Consider the following 25236-nt stretch of genomic DNA (forward strand, 5'->3'; position numbering starts at 1 on the left):
AAAGGTGGGAACAATATGTAGCAGAATGTGAAATTTTTATTTGTAGCTATCAGTTAAAAGAGATGGGGTATTAGATAGCCAAATTTGGAGTCAGGAAGGGTTTTAGGTCCCACCCTTGACCTGTACTCAGTGCAACCCTAGGCAAATCACTCAACCCTCCCTGTCCCTGGAAAATGTTTTATAAGTTATAAGTTGCATGATAGTTACTGTTTTGCATCGGTAGAGGGAATTTCCTTACCTAGCAGTTCCTATGCTAATGAAATCACAGGTCCAGACCAAAATATAAATATAAATCTGTGTGTGTGTGTGTGTGTGTGTGTGTGTGTGTGTGTGTGTGTGTGTGTGTGTGTGTGTGTGTGTGTGTAAGCAGATAGAGTGCTGGGCCTGGAGTCACGAAGAACTGAACTCAAATATGGCCTCAGACACGTAATAACTGTGTGACCCTGAGCAAGTCACTTAACTTCCATTTACTTTAATCCATTGGAGAAAAAAATAGCAAAACATTCCAATATCTTTGCCAAGAAAACTCCATGGACAGCATGGTCCATGGAGTTACAAAGAGCTGGTTACAATTGAAACACAACGACAATATATATATATAAGTACGCACACATACAAGTATACACATATAAAGACACATCTACATGCATGTATATATGGATGCATATAAATGCCATATAGAAAGGTAGACACTTCACATATAAACTATATCCATCTCTCCATAATATATATATATGTGCATGTGCATGAGTGTATATAAATTATAAACACATACATATATAAATTATAAATATAGCAACATACACACATGCAACATACACACACAGATATGTGGATATAAATGTGTGTTACGTAAGCACACAAATATTGTCACTGAGATAGGCGGATTTTATATATATATATATATATATTTTATATATATATAAAATTCACCTATCTCAGTGACAATATTGTTATGTTAAGTAGAATTTTGACCGGGTAGCACAGGTCCAAAAAGACTGACAAAGGCATCTCTTTCCAATGATAAAAATCTAAATCATCAAATATATAAATAATTGAACCACATCCAAATAATCTAAGAAAATAAATGAATAATAAATCAATTCTTTGTTTCATGTGTTAGATTATAGTTACATCTTGACTGGCAACCTCATGACACAGTAGTGACAGCTAATAGAATTGACGATGGAGCAAGTGTATTCACATCTCTGTCCCCGACTTAAAAGATTCATGACCCTAGAGACAAAAATGAGAAATTTTGTATCCAGAAATGAAACGCTCATGAATAGACTTTGCTTATTTCTCACCTGATTTTTCAATTGAATTTAATCTGCATCAGATTCTGCCACTGATTTTCTGAATAATGCATTAGAAGCACAGTTGTGCCATTAATATGTGCTAAGATGAAATTTCGTTAGATGGGGGGGAGAATAATGACCTATTACACAAAACAGCAATTGATATAAGAATGATTCAGCACACGTTAGTCTGATGAGAGTATAATAGAAACAACTACTTCAAAATAGGAGAATGCATATTTACAGTAATGATATTTGTACAAGTTGAATGTCTGCAAATCATGATTAGCAAGCATGAACACATTGCCTGAGTAAAGGAAATGGTATAGATCATTCCAAAGAAAATGCTTCTTCCAAAATACTATTATAATAATCATAAAAGCCAATTTTTCTTCTTCCAGTGCACTAGAAAAAAAAAATGAAACACAGGGAAATGCTGAACTGCAAAGGAGATACAATCTAGTATGTAAATCAAGTGTTCATTTAACATTCAAGAATTATAAATTATAAAATGGGACTAGAATCAAACATATGTCTAATACCAAGCTGCACAATAAATAGAATAAAAGGAAACCAAGAAATAAATTTTGAAATGCAGCATTATAAACTGATTTTTGTTCAACTTTATTATTATATATTATTTTATTGTTTTATATCCTCATTGATAAATTTCCTCATTTATCTGGCATCATTGGAGAATGATGTATTTGACATAAGGGGTTCATTCAGATACTTGAAGCATACCTTTTTAAGTATTAATGCTTTCTTTAATTTGGCCATTTTAATGGGAATCTGCAAAAATGTAAGCCTGAGGGACTGGGAGGGTGGTGTTGCCCTCTACAGTAATAGAGGGCAGGTGAGGAAGCTTTAGAAGGAAGATAAGTTCTGTTTTGAACATGTTTAGCTTAAGATGTTGACTGTATATCAAATCTGAAATATCTGAAAGGCTGGAGATGTGAGATTATAGGTCTGCGGAGAATTTGAGGAAGAATAGGCAGATTTGAGAGACATCAGCATAGAGATGGTAATTAAACCCATTGGAGCTGATGAATTCACTGAAGCAAGTAGTACAGATAAAGAAAAGAGGGCTCAGGACAGAGCCCTGAGGGACACTTATGGTTAGATTATGGCAGGAGACTATGATGCCTGAGAGGAAATAAGCATGGAAACCATTATTAGGGACGTAAAAACATGAAAAGAGAGCGACAAACCGAACTACACAGGGAGATACCTGGTCCCAAGTACTTGTGGAAACTGAGGAAAACAAGAACTGAGCAGAGATGTAGATTCAAAGAGTGGGCAATTGATAATGGCAGGAGCAGGTTTTGAGCGATGAGAGCAAAGCTCCAACCTTACTCCAGAATGTCAAAGCTGTGGGACTGAAGTACTTATTGACCCCACTAGTCTGGCGACAGGAGGGGATGGGACTATATCTGCTCAGGAATATATATATATATATATATATATAAAATTGCTTACTTTACATTTTGTTTAGGTTATAATTGAGTGTTCTATTAGTTTGCTATTTTCTTTTGCCTGAGTTTTATTAGTATGGTGGGCACCTGAGGGACTTTAGAAGGTTCCAGTTTACAATTGATGAGACAACTGAGATGTTACCATCTAAAATAAATACTCCCATAGTCTGAACTTTAATTGGTATTGATCTACAAGTGAGTAGGTTATGAGATACATATCACTAGAAAGAAGAAGACATAGAGGACAGTTTACGAAATTTGAGGAGTTTGGAATATAACGAACTATATGACATAATCAGTACTTAAAATGATCTCAACAGGCTGGAACAATGAGGAAAACTACAATAGGATGAAATTGAATAGGTAAAAATGTAAGGTCCACACTTTGGTTAAAAAAATGAAAAAGTAAGGTTGTAGGAAATCTGGTTTAACAAAAGTTAATGGTAGAAAAACCTAAAGGATTAAATGTTGACTGCTAACATAACATAAATCAATCAATAATCAAGAGTCTTTTAAAGTACCTACTAACTGCTAGGCACTGTATGAGGTGTTGGGGATACAAAGCAAATCAATATTTACCCTCAAGGGACTTACATTCTATCAGGAGAAACAAACATATACAGATGGTGGTATAGACAAAATTGATACAAAATAAATACAAAGTAATTGTTTTTAAACATCTGTGGAGGATCAGGAAAGACCTTGTGAAGAAGGTGGCATATTTTACAAGGGATTCTAAAAGGCTGATATGAAGAGGTCATCAGTCAACAAACATTTATTAAGCACTTACTACGTGTCAGGCACTGTGCTAAGCATTGGGGATACAAAATAAATGTTTTAAAATATCCCAGCTCTCCTTGGTCTTAAGGAGCTGACAGTTTATTCATTGCAGACATAGGGCACACTTGGTGCGAAGGCAAAGGACATAAAATCAATATTGTTACATGGCTGTCAAAAGGCTTAGGCAATATAAGGCTGCATGAATAGAATGTATAGTCTAGATTCATAGAAGTAATAGATACACTTACTGTGAGGGACTGGTGAGGGAATTGAGGGAATTAGGACAGTAAGCAGTTAATTGTGGGCATTGAGTGAATCACACTGACTCCATCTTGTGACTCAATTCTGGATCTAGCTCAGTTCCCTTTCTATTCAATTATAGGTCTAGTCCAATTTCTGTCTCATGAGAAAACTTTATTTAATTGTGGAAATTGGGAAAAAACTTGATTGCATTGTTTGAACCTAGCCCTGTCTAGGTGATAAGCTGGATCAGGTACCTCTGTCTGCTGCTTAGAGACCCTTAACAAAGATGTTGACTATGTATCAAATTTAGGATATGCTGACCAGAAACCTAGTCAGATCCAAAGACTGATGCAAGGAGTTTTTTCACAACTGAATGCCTCAAGTAACCCATATGTCTTATCTGAAAACTAGTCCCATGCCGATCAACCAGTTATTATTTCCAGGTTCCTTTGATTGTTAATAAACATTTGGTGGGAATGGGAGGGTGGGGGGATGTTTTCTTTTTTTTTTCTGATTTCAGGAAATTGCTCCTGTTTGCTCTCATGCTCTCAACTGGAAAAGTCCCTAATCTTTCCTGTAATTAGAAATCAGATTAATGTTGTCTTCTAGTTAATTGTTTTCTTCTAACTAATTGGTCTTATTTGATTAAATGTCTTTAATTCATAAAAGTCCAGCCCTAAACCGAGAAAATAACCTGGTCCTGATTTGTTAAGCAAAAGGGATGTATTACTTAATAAACTGATATATTTGGAAGCTCAAACTTTTATTTCCTCAGTCCTTTCATCTTTCGAGGACCACATTGCTTTGGACACATGTACAGTATTATAGTTAGTTGTAGGCATCATACTTAAAGAGATTAACAAATAAGACTATATCCAGAATAGGATGGCCATCTCACACAAGACAGAATTGAAGAAACTTGTGATATTTTAGACTGGAAAACAGAAGAATTAGGAGCAGAAGTAGGTGAGAGCAGAGGGACCAGACTGACATCACCTTCCTAAGGAGAGCAGTCTGTCAGCAAGACCAGGTATTTGGAAATCAGCTCTATCATTCCAATGCACAAGTGACGCTGCTGCTTGTAAAGACAAAACTAAAAGTCTTTTTGAAATGGGTTCTACCCCAATTTTGTACTTATCTGACAGAAAACTGCTTGTAGTTAAGATTGGATATGAAGGAAAAGGCAAGAAGCTGCTAGAAGTGTGACCCTGCACAGTTGAGAAGGGAATGTGATAATACTTTACCATTGAGTTATTATTTGCAAGAGTACTAGACTTGGAGTCAGAAAGCCCTGAGTATGAATCTTGTCTCAGATACAAACTAGTGCTGTTATCCTAGGCAAATCACTTCATCTCTCTCTGTGCTTCCATCTCACCAAATGGGGATAATAATAGCACCTACACTTCATAGGGTTGTTGGGAGGATCAAATAAGATAAACAAACTCTTGGTAAATCTATTATTAACTATTATTATAGAGAGCCAGCCTTAGAGTCAGGAAGATCTGAGTTCAAGTCCTGTCTCTGAAAGAAACTGGCCATGAGCTCCTGGGAAATGTCACTTCACCTTTCAGTTTTCTACAGCAGTGCTCTAACCCATATGAGAAGGCAATCTGCATTAGAGGAAGAGATCTCCACACCTGGAGTTTCCTATTCTTATAAAAGCACAAGTCTAGTTCATTCCTCAAATCTCTCTCTCTCTTTCTGCCTCTCTCCTCTCCATTTATAAGCATATATGTATATATGTAAATGTATACATATATATTTGTGTGTGTATATACACATATATACATAGGGAGAGAGAGGAGAGTAGCTTTAAAGATCTATTCATATACATATATATGTGTATACGTGCACACGCATATTCACATAGGGAGAGAGGAGAGGAGAGAGACAAAGAGAAACAGACAGAGAGACAGAAAGAGAGACCCAGAGAGAGAAAGTAACTTTAAAGATCTATTCTCAGAGAGGAGGGCCCATGTAGGGCAAAAGATTACGGTAGACATCCAAGTCAGTTACTACAGGTCCAGGTGTGTGTCTGTCAGTTTGGCTCAGCCCAAAGTGAGAAGATAGTGGGGGTAGATCTGTCTCAAATTAGTCCCGAGTCTGAGCTCAAGTTAGTCCAGAGAGAGCATCCCTTGAAGTAGGAGGTCCTTGGCTCAGGGCTGGAGGTGGGCATTGCCAGGAGGTCACTCCACCTACACAAGTTTCTCTTGTGTAGGTGGAAGAGGCAACTCTTTCATCTGGGATGGAATGGGATTAAAGAAGTGGTTTGTAAAATCTCCTTTTGGGGGATGAGACAACAGAGAGATGGTAATCAAGAAGCCCAGAAACAAACAGACTTTCAGAGTTTCTGGCAACTAACCCAGAGTGCAAAGATACCCTCAAGGGAATATGGAGGTAGACTGAGGCCTGAAACCTTGGGACAGTAGCTTTGGAGCCCAAGAAGGGAAGAGTAGTTAATTTCTTATGGAAAGTTTGGAAGGATAGGATCAACTTCCCTGTTGTTTGAAGGCAGGAGGCAATATATTGCTTAATGGGGTACCTATGGAGTCAAGAAGACCTGGGTTCAAGTTCTGCCCTGATATATTAGCTGTGTGACCAAATCATTTTATCCTCTTAGTGTTCCAGTATCTGAATTGGTTGAAACTCCCTTCATGAATGAAATTAACATGTTTGAACCAAAAAAATGTCAGTTACCTATACTAGATGCTGGAGGTAGAAATTTTAAATTGCACAATACCTCTTCTTTAGGATCTTACATTCTCCTTGTGAGAGCAGGAGAATTGAAAAGGATCAGTATTAACATCTGAGGGGCAGCAAGAAAAGCCTTGGGTAGGCCCTGTTACCTGCGCTATGTTCTGAAGGAAGTTCAGAATTCTATGAGTCAGCAAGGAAGAAAGGGGTGTTTTCAATACTTGGGGGAACATCAGTGTACCTACTTCTGTGACAAATGTGAGACCAGGCAGTCCCTACCTTCCAAGGTTTCACCCAGACCATTGATGTAGAACCTCATTAATGAATTGACCCTTCCTTTACAAGTTTAGAAATCGTTTCCAAAATTTGTACCATCTCTGTCATTGAAGCATTTTCTTGCTTATATGTGAAAAATGTAGTTTTATTTCAAAACTATTTTATCTCATGGAAGTAATTTACTTTAATATCTCAAGGATTAACTGGCTTTTTCATTATGAGTCTTCCTTTACTGATTCAAATCAAACCCTCATTCCCTCCCTCTCCCAGCCTTTAGACTTCAAATCTGACTTCCTCAGACTTCAAGGACTTCCTCATCCTGACGCCAAACTGGTGATGAACCTCTTGAACTTAAAGCTGATTCTTGAATGGCAGACACAGTCTATCACACTGAGCCTGTGCCCAAAACCTTTTTAGCTATCAAAGTTTGGATTTAGTTTCCATGGCCTTCAAGAAATTCACAAGATGACAGAGTCAGGAGAAACTTCAGAATCTAGTTCACACCACAGAGCCTTAGAGACTAGAACTATTTCTTGAGCCTAGGGAACTCCTAGTTAATTCAAGTCAGCAAACATTTATTAAATACCACGATGTACTGTGCTAAGCTCTGGGGCAAAAGTAGGTTACAAACTTGTGGCCTCGAGGCCATATGTGACCCTCTAGATCCTCAAGGGAAGCCCTTTGACTGAATCCAAACTTCACAGAACAAATCCTCTTAATAAAAGGATTTGTTCTGTAAAAACTGGGCTCAATCACAAGGCTCCACCTAAGGCCACAGGTTCCCCACTCCTACGCTATTCAATGGAGGGCAAAAAAAATTCCCTCTCTATAAGGAGCTCACAGTCTAGTGGGGAAGACAACATACAAAGAACCATGTACAAATGTTCTATACAGGATAACCTAGAGGGAATAAGAGAGGCAAGGCACTAGAATTAAGGGAGATTGAATTGCCTAGAGCTCTGAGAGGTTAATAATCTGCTCAGTCATATAGCCAGTATGTATCAAAGGAAGACTTAGAACTCAGGTCTTTCTAGTTTCAAGGCTGACTCTCTCTCCAGTATGCCCTGCTGCCTCTGTCTACGCTGGACTAGAACAAGTTCTTGTTTGGGGTCTTTTCATTTGTATCTGGCTCTTCATGACCCCATTTAGGATATTCTTAGCAGAGATACTAGAGTAAGTTGCCATGTTCTTCTCCAGCTCAGTTTACAGATGAAGAAACTGAGGCCAACAGGGTTATGTGATTTTCCCAGGGGCAGAGAGCTAGTAGGCATTTATGGCTGATTTGACCTTGGATCTTTCTGACCCCAGACCTCACAGTCTATCCACTGTGCCACCTAGCTACCAGATGAACAAGAATTCCTTCTAAAACAAACTGGACAAAATGGTTAATCCAGCCTTTGCTAGAAGACTTCTAGTAATGAAAAAGCTACTACCTTTCAAAGCATTTCCTTCAACTTTTGAATAGTAATAGTCAAGAAGTTATTCGTGACATCAAATCTATACCTGCCTCCTAGCCACTTGTATCCATTGTCCTAGTTTTACTCTCTAGAGTCAAGAAGAAAAAGTCCAATCCATCTTCTACATGATAGATTTTCAAATATTTGAAGACAGCAATCATGAACCCATTATTAGGGGTAGGGAACCTGTAGCCTTGAGGCCACATGTGGCCTTCTAAGTCCTTGAGTGTGGCCTTTCACTAAGTCCAAGTTTTACAGAACAAATCCTTTTATTAAGAGGATTTGTTCTGTGAAGTTTGGATAGCGCCAAAGGGTGCATTTGAGGACCTAGAGGGCCACACGTGGCCTCAAGGTCAAAGGTTCCCTACCCCTGGTAGGTCTTCTCTTCTTCAAGCTAAACTTCTATTGATCCTCATCTAGAATGATCTCAAGCTCTTTAACTATTCTGGTTGCCCTCCTTTGGACAGTCTAACTTATCACTGTCCTTCCTAAAGAAAATATGGTATCCAGAACTGAACACAAGATTCCAGATAGGGTCCAATAAATGCAGGGTACAGTAGAATTATTATTTCATTAGTTCTAGCTTTGCAGGTTGCCATATCATATAAAATCACAGAATTAAAAAATTGAAGAAGACCTTGGTGTCATTTTAATCTAATTCACACCTGAGAAACAGTTCCTTTGTACAATGTAATGGGTAAATAGTCATACAGCCTTTGCCTGAAGATCTCCAATGAGGGGAAACCCATTATTTCCTGAGAGCACATTTCACTTACATCATCTCTAGTTGTTAGGACAATTTTCTTTCCATCAAGCCCCACTCATTGTCTTTGCTACATGCCTCTATTATTCCTAGATATGCCTTTTGAGGTCAAGTAGAATAAGGGTAGTCACTCTTCCCTGTGATGACTCTTCAAATAGTTGAAGAAAGCTCTCCTATTGCCCCAAAGTCTTCTCCTCTTAAGGTTGGACATTTCCATTTTCTCAGACCAGTCCTCATATGTCATGAAATTGAGGCACTTTACCTTGCTGGTTGCCGTCCTCTGACTTATAGCCAGCTTAACACTGCCTTTCCTACAATGGGAAACCCAGAATTGAGATTGACACTCCACATGTGATCTGATCAAAGTAGAGAGTGGTGGAACAATTGCCTTTTCATTCCTGGAGGCTGCTTTTCCCTTAATGTAAACTAAAATCACATTAAGTTTCTTTGTTGCTATAGAATTGTGGAAACTTCATCATCCTGCAAGACCTCATTATCCTTGGCGTTGTATCTCATCACTACCTTTTGTCCCCATAATATAGCTTCTTGGAACCACAGGTGAGGATTGAGTGAAGATGGATGCCAAAGGCAGATGAGATGCTTTGAAAAGAGGTTTCCAAGCCCTCACACACAGGCAAGTCCTCCCTGAATAGCCCATACACCCCTCAAAGCCTCAAACCTGTTGGTGAATTAAGGGGATGTCTACCCTAAGCATGTGAAGACTTTTCCTCCTGGAATGGACAAATAAGAACAGTTTCTTTCAAAGGTCATGAAGTTGACTGACACAGGTGCCATGGAGAGCTTAAAGCTTAGTATGGCATTGAAGATGCCAAACTCATTGCATTGCCAGTCATCTTAACTTTTGTCTTGCCTACTGGACCTCAATGACTTAGGAAGAGAGAGTGAGGCTGACAACTTGGTGCAACTCTGCCTTACTTAATTCTAATTCCTGAATAGCTTCCCAAACCTTGATGTTCCTGTGGAGTAAAACTAGCATTTTTCTTGTCCCCTTTGGGATTGTGCAAGTGAATCTCTTCATGGGTCGCATTCAGGTTCCCACAGAGCACAAGTGACTTTTTTTTTTTTTTTGGCATTTAGCCCCTTCTAAAACTTGTGAAATTTTTCATCCCATCATTGTGGATATTCCAACTGAAGCCGCCCCTCTCCTGCATTGGGCACACATTGTCACCAGCACAAATGCTTGAAACTCAACCACTATCACCCATCCCTTCTGATCATTCTCCTCTTTAACCAATACTGAGTAGGCACTGGTGGGAAGGGAGACTGATGCAATTGTATTCTTCTTTATCATTGGGTGGAGACCAGTACTGGTAGGTAAGTCTAGGCAGGTCCTGAAGCTCAGATGGCAGCTTGTTCTATGAACATTTGGTCTCTTGGAAACAAAAGATATCAGGGGCTTCTTTATCCAATCTAGACCCTTTTTTCAACTTACTAATTTATTTAATTTTAATTTTCACCGTTCACTTCCATAAGTTTTAATTTCTCCCCCTCTCTCCCCAAGATGGCATGCAATCTGATACAGGCTGTACACATACATTCCTATCAAACAAACTTTCACGTTAGTCATGTTGCTTAGAAGAATTATTATGAATGGGACAAACCATGAGAGAGAAAAACAAAACAAAAAAGAAAATAGTTTACTTTGCTCTACATTCTGACCCCATAGTTCTTTCTCTGGGTATAGATGGCATTTCCCATCATGAGACCTCTGGAATTGTTTTAAGCCCTTGCACTGTGAGAAGGGCTATCTATCAAAATCAGTCACTGCACGCAAACTGTAGGTGTTGCTGTGTACAATGTTCTCCTGGTTCTGCTCACTTCATTCAGTATCAGTTCATAGAAGTCTTTCCAAGTTTTTCTGAAGTCTGTCTGCTCATCATTTCTTATGGCACAATAGTATTCCATTTCATTCCTATTTCATTCAACTTGTTCAGCCATTCCCTAATTGGTGGCCATTCCCTCAGTTTCCAGTTCTTGGCCACCACAAAATGAGCTGCTATAAATATTTTTGTACACGTGGGTTCTTTTCACATTTGTATGATCTCTTTGGGATATAGCCCTAAAAGGATAGACCCTGTTTCTTGATCCAGGCCTGAAACCCATTTACATTCCAGGAGCATATTTTAAATGAAATAGTTTTACCACTAGGTGAGGTTTGTTGGTTTGGCTTGGGGGTGGGTGGGGTGGTTGTCCTCAAATGAAGCAGATTCTTCCTCTACTGTCTCCTTCTCTTTTGCACATTTCTTAGGCTTCTTCAGCTAATTCTCTTTAGTCTCTGATTGCTTCTCACTGATCTCATCCTTCACCAATACTTTCTTCATCCCTTGTTTCTCACTCAGAACAATGACCCTTGGCCCAAGCCCCCAGCCCAGAATCCTGGCCCTGTGGACACCTTGAAAACCTTTTGAAACCACCTTCTGAACTCAGTGGAAAATTCTTTTCAACTGCTGCTTTAAAGTACTGCCTAAAGCCAGGTTGTTAGGTATCTACCCTGCTTTTTTTAAACATATCTTTTAAAAACTGCCTTTTTATTGTCCTTATCACTCCTCATTCACTTTTGCTCATTCTGAATCTTTACCATCCACCTTGCTCATTTATATTGGAAAAGGATTAGTGCTTCAAAGAAACAGAAATTGAGGAGATTTTAATTTCATCTATATTAACTTGGCTTCACTGTCAATATTGTCATCATTCAGAATTTCTCTTCTTAGGTACAATTTTGATACTTCCAACATTTCAAACTTTGTATTTTTCCTTCTGGCTATAGATCTATAATCCTATGATAAGAGGGTCAGCCATTTTAATGATGGTCTTACTAGCCCAAATCCACTTGCCCTTACCTTCGACCTTTCTGTGCCAATTCTCAACTAGGGTAAACCTTACCATCCACTATCTTTAGTCTCTATCTTTTTTGAATTACTAACTATTTGTGGGGAAAGTTACTATAATGTGTTGACTGGTTCCATTCGAAATTTCTACTATCGAAGTTTAACTGCGCTCTCACTGCTGATTGGCAAATCTTTTTATTTAAAAAATTGGGTCACTTTTTTACACTTTACTGAGTTCTTCACTATAACTATTAAAAACCTTTTCCATTTTACTGAGAGACCCAACCCAAACCTGACCTCACCATTCTGAGCAAAGACTGTGTCTTTTCTGCACGTTTTGTATCTCCCAGTACCTAGTATAGTGCTATTTATATAGTAGTAACTTTATAAATGTTAAATGAATGAACAATCTTACCTTTTGCTTTAAAAAGATGAATCCATTGAGGTAGAGTGTCTTACACATAATTGAACTTCTATTTTCCTCCTTTTCTATCACAAGTTCTCCTTACTACCCTTCTCTTCCCATTCTGATTAAAAGAAAAATAGGAATCTGCTCCTTTCCAAACTTCACAGCTCTAGTATCTGCATCCTTTGTCTGATCCCTTATCTCCTCCTTTTGGACCTTACTTCATTAATCACTTTTTCTTATATTCTTGATCTTTCATTTTCCACTGGCTTCCTCTCTGACATGTTCTCCTAGTCTAAAACCCCCTTACTTCAATCTGGCTATATTCTCAAGCTATTACCTCATTTCTTTCTATGATTTCACTGTTAAACTTCTTGAAAGTAGTTTAATTCACTGATTCCCTTTCTTGACTTTCAATTCACACCTCAATCTCTAGCTCTGTTACTTGTGCTACTGACTCTCAGCTCTCTTTATCTAGACCTGACCTCTTTTCCTTGCTCCAGATTCATATTTTCTTGCGCTTTCTGGCCGTATTAATCTGCATACCCTCTTATAAGCCCAGCAAATCCCAAACCAAATTTTATTTTGTTTCTGACCCCTAAACAAACAAAAAACCAGCCACTCTTTTTACTTTCCCATTTCTATCATAGTCATTGCCATCTTCCTAGTCACTTAGGCTCCAAACCTCAGAGACAGCTTCACTTCTCATGAACTCTTGCTCCTTATAGCCAATCAGCTACCAATTCTAGCTATGTGTCTCAGCTGTCTCTTTAGCATTCCTACCCCCACTGATTTAGGCCCTTGTTAAACCTTACCTGGATAAAATAAGGCTAATAACTGATATCCATTCCCTTTCCTTCCCTCTATCCCAACCAATTAAATATAACATTTGTTACCAGTCTTCTTCTGAAGGCATAGCTTGGATCATATCATTCTCTTCAAATCTTGAATGGTTCACCTTTATCTCCTGGATAAGGTGAGAGTCCCTAATTTGACATTGGAGATGCTCCAAAATCTAGTCTCAACTAAACTTTCTAGCTTTATAAGCTCCTAATTACTTTTATGTACTCTAAGCTTTGATTGAGTGGATTTATTTTCTATTTTCTGGAACACACAGAGGCAGCTGGTGGTACAATGGACTTGGAGTCAGGAAGAGCTGAATTTAAATCTAGTCTCAGATACTTCCTAGCTAAGTGATCCTCACAAGTCACTTAGCCTCCATTTTGCTCAATTTCTTCAACTGTAAAATGGGGATAATGGCATCTACCTCAAAGTATTGTTGTGAAGGTAAAATAAGATTTGTAAAGCTCTGAGTATAGTCAGTGCCTGATACAGTTGGTTGTTGTCCTTCATTCTCAAAGAGGACCAAAATGATATCACTGTGTTGGAGTCAAGATATGGTGTTTCCAACTGTGGTTGATCTAACCTACGCAAGCTTGGAAGGCTCTACCTCAAGTTGGACACAAATAGTACACATGAAAATTTGGAGTGGAGATGTCTATAAATTTATGCATCTTGTGTTTCTTTCGAGCTACTACAATTCTGCTTTGCTCTATGAGCAAATCACCTTCTTTGATGCAGCACACCATGCTAGGTGGTCCTTTGCCTGTGTCTCCCATGTCATGTAATTGATTCCAGAGAGATCTTGAGCATGTCGTATTGTTTCCTCTCACTTCCACATGAGTGCTTGCCCTGTATGAGCTCTCCATAAAAGAGTCTGACAGATAAACATACATTTGGCATTCAAGCAACATGACCAACCCCATTCAAGCTGTGCTCTTTGCAGGAGAGTTTGAAAAGGTTTGAAAAGTTCAAGAAAGGACCTTGGTGTCTGGTACTTTATTTTGCCAGGTGATCTTCAGGATCTTCCTAAAACATTTCAAATGTAAGTGGTTCAATTTTCTGGCATGGTGCTGGTATACTGTCCAGGTTTCACAGACATACAACAATTAGATCAGCACAATGGTTCTATAGACCTTCAGTCTGGTAGGCAGTCTAATACTTCTCTCCCTCATCTCTGATTTGTAATGAAGCCTTCTTTCCAGTGTACCTTGACAGTAATCTTTCCCTCCTCTATGTTTTTATAACTTATACTACTCTTATAGTATTTATCCTTTCCTGCCTTGCATTATTTTTACTTGTGAACATGTCTGATACCTCCTAATAGATTGCCTCTTGAAGGCAGGGAGTATACTATGCTTTATTCATTTTTGTATCTGTCTCACGTATCTACTATAATGAATTAAAAACAGAAGAAATTCAATAAATATTTGTTGCATTGATTTGAAGTCATGGAAAAAATTATAAATATCCTTTTGGATTAATTTGATAGTGATGTACATATGAGTTTAAATAAAATAGAACAAAAATAAGATTTAATAATAGATTTCTACTTACAACTGCTAACACTTGTCTGTGAGGAAACTGTGTCTTGAGTTCCTTTCTTCTTTCCTTTATTTTGGGTCTTCCTATTTAGCAAGTTGCCTTTTTTGTTGATTATTCTTAATAGTTTTCTCTTTTCCAATATGTGTGCCAAAATCCTCCTGTCTTTCACTGGTAACTGAAAAAAAGTTTAACAGTTTTATTCACATTAATGATCTTTGAAACTATAGGAATATGAAAATCTCTTTAATTGTAGCATAAAAACTAATTTAATACAATTACCCAAATTCATATGTTTTTGCAGACCAGTATTATGGTTGATATGGATGATTCCATGTCCCTTCATTAATATAAAAGATTTACATTGTCATTACTGTATCAAGCATTAAGATGTCATCCTATAAATAAAATACCAGAAGATTTAACTGTAATTGATTCAAACATTTCTGAGTTGTCATGGCAATACCAGTTGTGTGGGTTGAAGGAATTCAGATGTAATATCATTGAGTGATATTGTTCCACATAGTAAAAAAAAAATAAATTAGATGGAAAACAGTCAGCCACAAAGTTAAAAACAAAATTCCCCCATTAAAAAATCTCCCAAATCTTCATCCATTCTAGAGATACCTGGAAGTTTGAAGGAGTCAGAATAAAAGTAAGAAACTAATGATAAGACCCAAGACTCCCCCCATATAAATGTACAAAGTTTGGTTAACAAGCAAGATAAACTAGAGATCCTATTGCACATCACTGAGATGTGGTGAGATGAGACTCAAGAATGGTTTTGGAATGGTAGCTCTCATTCAAAAGAAACAAGATAGGCAGAAGGTGGAAGGGATAGAACAGCTTATGTAAGAACATTCAGGAAACAGAGTGGGGAAGCCTAGAGAAAAGCATTTCGTTCAAGATCAGAAGTATGTACTCATCAAAATATTTTATAGATGACATTATTGCTGATTTTCTTCCTTTTTGAAGAGGACCAGTGGCATCACAGGGTGATGTCTTGATTTGTGCATGAATCAGAGTTGCACACAGTCATTAGCCTCACTCTTGTTTCCTGAGCCATTGAAGTCAAGATGGCTAGAACAGTCTGAGATGTAGTGGATGACCTTGGCAGTCTTTGATTCTGATCAAGCTCTAAATGGTCCACAGTGTGTACTTTAGCCACTTTCATGGCCCCTGGAAGAAATTGTTCTATTTGCCCATTCCACTAGGGGAAGCCTTCACATACTTAGGGACATTCTGCTAACTCAGTGATGGGTTTGAGACTCTTAGTTACCATCAATCTGGTTTAACCCATCTGCCAAGACAATTTTACTGGGGTATAGGACAGCTTTATGGATCCACAGGTGAAAGTTGGGTGAAAGGTAGAAACCCAAGGTGGATAAGCAGTCCTAAAAAAGGTTCAGAAAACCTTCATACCAGAGGTTCTAGTCTTCTCTTAATATCTATATGCCCCACATAAATTCCATACAGACCACATAGACAGAAGAGGGAAAGAGATGGGGAATCTGGGAAACAGTTCACAAATCTGATGTGATTTCAGGATGTAGTAATCATGAGGGACTTCAGTTTTTAAGTGATTTTTGCTAGGGTTCTCTGTTAAAAAGGGTAGCTCTTAATTTCTTGACTTGTATTAATGATGGTTTCATCCTTCAAAAGGAAGAGGAATCAGTAAAGGAAGATTCTGTTTTACTCTTTTTTATCCTACTATGGATATCCTATCCTATTCTGATTCTTACTAACAAGGAGATATTAGTTCCTGGTGGAGGGAAATAATGAACATTTTTTCTGGAAGTGATTACTAGCACCAGTTCTAAGGGGAATTGGGCAAGGCTTCTTGCAGAAGTACCATATGCTTCTAAGACAACTTGTCATCAATGCTTCTGGTTGGGGTGGTAAGGGAAAGAAATCCCCTTCTTCTACTCTTTGCCATATGGGTCAAGAGATACTTTTGCTACAAGGTACCAAAAAGGTCCTTTTCCTACCCTTTACTAAAAAGAAATGTCAAAGAGCAAGTACTCAAGAGCTGACATAAAGAACACCCAAATGCCTTTGATGAATTAAAGTAACTAGCCCCAGATAAACTATCCTAGACAGTATAGAATGAATGATTGCCCACCTCTGGCAGTGATCCTTGGAGAATGGGAGATATTTTTCTGGATTGGAAAAGGACATTAGTTATGCCGATTTTCAAACAAAGGAAAGGAGTAGAATCTGCAGACTGCAGGCCAGTGAACTTGGCTTTGATTTCTGGGAAAATTTATATTGATAAAGGGATGTTTAGTGACCATGTAGAAAAGGAAGCAATGATCACAAACAGCCAGCAAAGCTTCATCAGAATAAATCATATTAGATTAACCTTATTTTACTTTTTGATATAAGTACTAGAGATATTACCCTCACAATATCATTGGTCTTCTTTGAGAGCAAAGGATGAACAACTGCAATAATCTGATAGATTAGGGGCAATCAATAAATAGATGTTACTTAAATTGTGGCAGAACATTTGATAATGCTATTCCTGGAGAAAAGATAGAGATATGGGGGAAGAAGACAACAGGATCGTAGCTTAGAGACATGAAATGGGAAGAGATCTTAGAAATCATTTATTTCCACTTTCTCATTTTACAAATTGCTCAATTCCTGTCTGCCTTAGTTTCCTTACTTATAAAATGGGAATAATAATAGCATTCACCTCCTAAGATTGTTGTGAAGATAATATTTGTAATATTTAATAATATTTGTAAATATTTATAATAATATAATATTTGTAATAATAATAATATAATAATATTTGTAAAGTGTTTTGCAAATTTTAAAATGCTATAGAGAAGTCAATTATTATTAGTAGTAGCAGTAGCGGTAGTAGTTAGTGGTAATAGTAGTGGTAGTAATAAGAGTAGTAGTAGCAAAAGTAATAGTAGTAGTGGCAGTGGTAGTAGTAGTAGTAGTAGTAGTAGTAGTAATAGTAGTAGTAGTAGAGCATTTGAAGTTTTCTATTTAGTTTTGAACACTAAATTTTAGGAAGGGCAGAAGGAGAATGTCCAATGGAAGGCAACAGGTCTAAAGTTCATGCCAAATTAGGATTAGTTGAAAAGATGCTTAGCCTGTTGAAAAGAAGACATTTAAGAAAGACATCATAGCTAACTTCAAAATTTTGAAGGGATGTCACATGAAAGACAGATTAGGTTTTTTCTGTTGACCCTAGAGATCAGAATTTGGAACAAAAGGTAGAAGTTGCAAAGGAGAAAATTTAAGGTTTACATAAGGAAACATTATTTAACTCTGTTATCAGATATTTCAGTTGTGTCTGACTCTTTGTGACCGCATTTGGAGTTTTCTTGGCAAAGATGAATAGTTTTTGCCATTTCCTTCTCCAAATCATGTTAAGGATGAGAAAACTAAGGTCAATAGGGTTAAGTAATTTCCAGGGGTCACATAGCTAATAAGGATCTGAGGCCAGATTTGAACTCAGGAAGGTGGCCTGCAGCTCTCTCCACTGTGCAACCCAACTGCCCCTTCCCAATGTGTGAATGTGAACAAATCAGTTAACCCTTTTCAACCTCTGTTTCTTCATCTATAAAATGGGAATACTAATGACACCCATTTCAGAGCTGATGAGAAGATCAAATGAAAAAGCACAGGTAAAGTACTTTGCAAGTCTTTAAATACCACATACATACTAGCTATTAAAAACTGGAATAGCTGATAGGTTTAAGATTGGGAAAGGAGTACATTGTATTTATTTAGCTTATATACAGAATACATGATATGAATTGCCAGGCTGGGTGAATTAGAAGCTGGAATTAATGTTGCCAGGAGAAATATCAACAATCTCAGATACTCAGATTTTACTACTCTGATGGCAGAGAGTGAAGAAGAATTAAGAAGCCTCTTGATGAGGGTGAAAGAGGTGAGTGTGAAAGCTGGCTTGAAACTTAATATAAAAAATAAAAACTAAGATCTTGGCAACTAGTCTCATCACTTCCTGGCAGTGGGAAAAAAATGGAAGCAGTGTCAGATTTTATGTTCATGGGCTCAAAGATCACTGCAGATGGTGACTGCAACCATGAAATTAAAAGATGCATGCTCCTTAGAAGGAAAGCTTTGGCAAATCTGGATGGCATGATAAAAAGCAGAGCTATCACCTTGCCCACAAAGGTCCATATGGTCGAAACTATGTTTTTTCTAGTACCAGTATATGGTATAAGGAAAGCAGAGTGCCATAGAATTGATGCTTTAGGATTGTGGTGCTGGAGAAGACTTTCAAGAGTCCCTTGGGCAGCAAGATCAAATCAGTTAATACTTAAAGAAATTAACTCAGGCTATTCACTGGAAGGGTTACTTAAGCTTAAATACTTTGGCTACATAATGAAAAGATGAGATTCAATGGGAAAGACAGTGATGTTGGGGAAGGCTGAAGGTAAAAAGAGAATGGGACAGCCAAGGATGAGATGAACAGACAGTGTCATGGAAGCAATGAACATGAACTTGGACAGACTATGGGATCACAAAGAGTCACACAACTGAATGACTGAACAATAACAATAAATTAATAACTGAAATAAGTAGCTCTTATATTTAATCAATTTATTAATTAAATGTTGAACAAAGAAAAGCCTAAGACAGAGCCTTGTGTGTCTTCATTGGAAACTTCCTTCCAGACTGATGCCAATTAACCAGTCTGCTCTATTTCAATTTAGTTTTTTAATCACTTATGAATTTACCCAGGTAGACTTGGGTGAATTCTTCATACTAAATTTCTTCAGGTGAAGACAGAATGATTAGTTATTCAAGATTTGAAAGAGGGAATCCCCAGTCAGATGGGATTTTTAATCTAGCTTACCTATATTCATAGATCTCACATTTCAGGTACCTTTGATCGTTACAGCATCAGACTTTCCTTTTGTGACCAGATATGTCCACATTTGGACTTCAGTAACTTCATTAGTACTGGAGTAACTTGTAGTTGTCGTCTGTTCTTCCCCTGTAGCATGTTGGACATCTTCCAACCTGAAGGGTTCATCTTCTGGTATTATCTCTTTTATCATTTTCATATGTCCATGGGATCTTCTTGGCAAAGATATTAGAGTGGTTTGCCATTTCATTCTCCAATGAATCACCTTTTGTCAGAACTTTCTACCATTACCTATCTTAGGTAACCCTGCACAGTATAGTTCACAGATTCATTGAGCTATTCAGTCCCTCTACCATGATAAGGCAGTGATCCATGAGGGGATGGGTTGGATTAGATGGCTTCTAAAGTTTCTTCCAACTTTAGAATTCATCATTCTGTGATACTAACTTTCAACTCACATTTCTCCAATTTGTTCGCAAGGATATTATTAGAAAATTCTCCTTTGTTTATAGCAGTAGCTTGAGTTTTTGTCTAGAAAGATATGTCTAAAGAGTAGATTAAGGATTCTTGTACTGGCAGTGTTATTTAATTCAAATTGGTTATTTAATGTTTCTTGCATTGATACCATGTCTACCTAACTCAGTAATAAACTCCTTGGATAGAGATTATATTTTATACCTCTCTTTATTTCTGTCAATATAATCTTTATTTTAGATACTCAGTAATGGAAAGCACATTGCCCTCCATCTTCCCCCAAAACTACAGGAAAACTACATACACAGAAAGAGGAGAATGCACAGAGAAAAATAGGAATACTATTGGTTTCATTTTCAAGTAAGAAATATTAGAAAACCTAGGTTTTCAAGGAGCTGATATAATACCACAGTCATCTCTGGTCAGACTGCATCTAAAATTCTGGTACCACATTGCAAGAAGGCTATTGATGAACTGGAAAGCATCTGGAAAAGGGCAATCGGGATGGCACAAAAGCTGTATTAGGATTGGTTGGATGAATTGAGAATGTTTTGCCCAGAGAGAATACATGGTAGGAGAACAGGGAAAATTACTGTGCACTTCAAATATTTTATAAGCTGTCCTCTAGATGGGAGATTGGACTTGTCCTGCTCAGCCCCAGAGGAAAGAATTAGGACAAAGGGATGGAGGTTGCAAAAATGAAGATTTCTGTTTCATGAAAGTAAAAATGTTCCTATTAATTAAAGCTAGTAAAAAGAGAATAGGCTACTTGAGGAGGTAATGGGTTCTCTCTCTTGAAAGTTTTTCAAACAAAGGCTGACTGACAATGTGTTGGGTATTTTGTAGAAGGAATTCTTATTGAAGTATGATTTGGGATAGAGGACTCCTGATATCTCTTTCAACTCTAAAATTCTGTGATTTTATACATTGACATATGGTCCAGTGTGCTGACACATGGAGCCTATGTTCTATTTATGTTTGCATGACTATTTAAAGAACTACATGAATGTGAACAGGGTTTTATTGTTTGTAAATTTTTGCCTATATTTTGTTTTGTTTAGATTGTAATCTCCTAGAGTCAACTGTGATGGTGGTGGCTATTTAACTTTCTAATTCCAGTAGTTTTCCGGAGAGTCATAAATCTGAGAAACTCATTGTGTGCTAAGTGAATAGTTGTTACCATATATCATTTGCTCACATTAGAAAATGATGACTTTTTTAGTTTGTTTTGGCTCCATGTCATAAAACAGTTCTAGTTTTTTCTTCATTTTTGCTTTTAAAGTGTTCTTAGCTTGGTTGGCTCTCATAAATTTCACAATCTCATATAACACAGAGCTGTGGGTTACTAATAAGGTCCTATTACTATATGCCATATGAACAGAAGAAAGTAAATGAGAAAGGGAGATCAAAAGATACTTTGGCCATTAAAGCATACATTACCAAAGTACAACGATGCAAACTTTTCTATAAGCCCCCCCCCCCCCCAAAGTAGCATATCTCAAAGCATTCTAACTAATAAAAATTATTTAAATGCTTAACATTTCCAAATGCTTTTCATTCAAGGATACTGAAGTATTAAATATTAATTCACCCAAGGTCCCCCATTGATGAATGGAATGCATTCAGTGTTGCTACACCCACACAGATACCCATCAAAGTTCTATTTGTTCATGGACTTTTAATAGCATTTGGACTTTTAGGAGCCATTTGAAAATACTATGGAGAAGCGTAAAGATAAATAGTCTCAAATGGTATGGAAACATTTCAAATATTAAAAAACCCAAATATTTATGCCTCCTAGTTAGGTTGTTGGTATTTATGATCTTTTTGTCCAGAGAAAATAGGTCAGGTAAGAAATGGGTGTTGAATTAAAAAGCAAAGTTTATTTACTTCTCAAGTGTTCTTTATAATGAGCTTAATGAGTTTAATGATAATAACAATAATAAATGAGTTTAATAACTTTAATGGGTTTCCCCCAATTCTACTTGTTGTCCCTTCAGTTCTTGCTCAATCTTTTCCTATCATGTCTGATTCTGTGACCCCATTTGGGGTTTTCCTGGCATAAATGCCAGAGTAGTTTGCCATTTCCTTCTCCAGTTCATCTGACAGATGAGGAAACTGAGGCAAAATGGGTTTTAAGTGAGTTGCCCAGAGTCACACAGCTAGTAAATATCTGAGGCCAGTTTTGAACTCAGGAAGGTGACTCCTGGCTCCAGATCTGGCACACTACCCTCTGCATTACCAAGTGTCCTCTGTACTCTCTTACCCTCCTACATCCCTTCCCAGTTAGATATCCATACTTACTTTGGTCTCATGGTATTCTCTGAAGTCTCTTGGAACCCCTCTTTCACCCAACAAATATGAAATTAAAAATAGAACTTTACCAAAGACATTATCTCATGATTCTTAAGAATGATCAAGAGGCAACATGGTTCTGTCCCATCCTGACAATGGCAATGTCTATTGTGGTTTATGACTGTGGCAGGGTTTGGCAAATTACTGCCTGCGGATCAAATTCCATTGGAAGCTAAGAATGGTTTTTACATTAAAAAATTTTTTTTATGTAAAATGTTAAGTACATTCTTAGCCAACCACAGGAAAAAAGCCCCCCCCCCCCCAAGAGCTATAGTTTGCTGACTTCTAGAATATGATATGACAGGGTCAAAGAATGATACAGATTGCCATAAGAGTAAACCGCTATAATAATGATCACATGGAAAGAATGCTGAAATATACTTCTATTCTACTTGTGATACGTAAAAAAAGACATACAGATTTTCTTTCAAAATAAATTTAGTCCAAATCATGCTATAAATGGAAGAGGTCAGTAGCTGAAGCTGTGGCTTCAGGAAAAACTCACTAGGTTATGATGGGAGCCAAGGGGCACAGAAACTCAGCTCAGGTCAATGAATATTTATCAAGTTCCTGCTTTGTGTGAAGCCCTGTGCTTGTACCTGAAGGGTAAAGATCAAAGAAAAGTCAGAGATGAAAGTAATAAAACTGAAGCTCTATAGATGAGAATGGAAGAGTCAGCAAATAAAGGGAGGCAAACATGTAATAATGTAACCAAAGTCCAGAATCTTGGGCACTTCTGTACTGATAATTAGAATAGTAAGCTTTGCAAAGACAACGATCTCATTTCATCCTCACAGCAACCTGGAAGGTAGCTGCTATTATTATGTCCACTTTACAAATGAGGAAACTGAGACAGAGAAGTTAGGTGGCTTTTTTAGGGTAAAGTAGCTAGTGTCTGAGGTAGGATTTGAATTTTGGTCTTCCAGACCCTAGCACTTGATTCACTTTGCCACCTAAATGCTTCACTGAAATTTCTAACTTGGGTCCCCATCCCTGGTACTGTCAGAATTTGACTTCTGTCTAGTGCTCTATAACCACAGGAAAAGGGCCTTCTGATGCCATGCAAGCATTCATCCTAACAATACATCAAATATTATATAGACTATATGTATACCACAAGTGGCAGCTAGGTGTTGCTGTGGATAGAATGACAAGCCAGGAGTCAGGAAGATTCATTTTTCTGAGTTAAAATCTGGTCTTATATACTTACTAGCAATATGACCCAGAGCAAGTCACTTGATAATATTTAATATAAAATTTTGGAATAATCTCTTTGATCTCTCTGAAGCAAACTCAGAGAATGCCTCTTCCTATGTCAACAAAGCCAGCCAAGGCTGACTCTACATTCCTTAGGAGACCTTTAACCTAGGACACTATCTTGAATAATGGGACTTTCCTTTATATCTTGTTATCTATAGACACATACTATGTTATGGCATATTAATGGTAAAGAAAATATAGACATTTTTGACCCAGCAATATCGCTACTAGGACTATATCCCCAAGAGATCATAAAAATGGGAAAGGGTCCCACATGTACAAAAATATTTATAGCAGCACTCTATGTAGTTGCCAAAAACTGGAAGTCAAGGGGATGTCCATCAATTGGGGAATGGCTGAATAAATTATGGTATATGAATGTAATGGAGTACTATTGTGCCATAAGAAATGATGAACAAGAAGACTTCAGAGAGGCCTGGAAGGACTTATATGACCTGATGCTGAGTGAAAGGAGCAGAACCAGGAGAACTTTATGCACAGCAACAACCACAGTGTGTGAGAGTTTTTTCTGGTAGACTTAGATTTTTGTAATAACACAAGAACTTCTTACCAAAAAAAAAAAAATCCCAATGGAGGATCTCAAGGCAAAATGCCTGCCACACTCAGAGAGAGAAATATGGAAGTCACTCACATATTGTAGCAGATCATGTTTGTGTATGTGTATGTGTTTGTGTATCATGTTCTGATTTGTTATACGATTTCTTTCATTTATCTTAGTCTGACTACATAGCATGACTATAGTGAAAATATACTCAATAGGAAAGTATATGTAGAATCTATACAGAATTGTATGCAGTCGTGGGGAGGGAGGGGGGTAGTGGGAAGTAGGTGGGGAGGGATAAAATCGCAATTGTATGGCAGTGATTGTTAAACATTACAAAATAAAAAAATAAAAATAAAAAAAAATAAATGGGTTACACTAGATGAAAAAAAAAAAAAAAAGAAAATATAGACATCTTAGGTTGTAATTTCTATTGAACTTTGTTTACCCTTTCCTATGTCAGTTATCTGTTTAGGGCAGGAAGCCTGCCACTTACTAGTGGTGGGATTTCCTTCCTTATCACTGAGACATATGTTTACCCAGCCTGGAATCGTAAGGCCTGACCAACATTACTTTGTTAATTGTCTTATCTTACTGAATTGATGATTTGTTCAACTAGGAGAGTTCCTTTCTCACAGCAAAACGTATATAAGCCAGAAGATTTCTGCACTGGGTAGCCAGAACATTTCTGGCTCCATAATGCATTATGTTACGTTGTCTTTAATAGGGAATTGATTAATTAATTAATTAAATCATAAAATGTATACATTTAGCCTGTTGCCTTTTCTTTAACTGAGTTTTCAGGTCAACACATTTAATGATGTTTCCCCATCTGTAAAATGAGTTGGAGAAGGAAATGGCAAACCACTCTGGCATCTTTGCCAAGAAGATCCCAAATGTGGTCACAAAGAATTGGACACAACTGAAAAATGACTGAACAACAACAGTAAAAATATGTAACACACCAAATTCACAAAGCATACCATAAATGGTAAAAAGAAATTCTCTCCAAAGTACTTTTCCACCTTCATCAGGAACCTAGAATACTACACAAGAGATGAGACTCTTCCTAAATGGAAAAGCACTAAGGATCACCACAAA

The 25236-nt window shown here is 37.4% G+C and overlaps 1 protein-coding gene across 6 annotated transcripts in view; it reads right to left on the minus strand.

Annotated features, from left to right (window-relative positions):
• Positions 1-25236, minus strand: part of SEL1L2 (SEL1L2 adaptor subunit of SYVN1 ubiquitin ligase) — a 172514-nt gene that overhangs the window by 113865 nt on the left and 33413 nt on the right. For all 6 annotated transcript variants that reach the window (XM_072634487.1, XM_072634483.1, XM_072634482.1 and 3 more), the window contains one exon: positions 14639-14801. In XM_072634487.1, coding sequence (XP_072490588.1) covers positions 14639-14801 — 163 coding nt within the window. The remainder of the gene's footprint in view (positions 1-14638; positions 14802-25236) is intronic.

The sequence above is a fragment of the Notamacropus eugenii genome, chromosome 1 (genome assembly GCF_028372415.1).
Source record: "Notamacropus eugenii isolate mMacEug1 chromosome 1, mMacEug1.pri_v2, whole genome shotgun sequence".
Lineage (NCBI taxonomy): Eukaryota > Metazoa > Chordata > Mammalia > Diprotodontia > Macropodidae > Notamacropus > Notamacropus eugenii.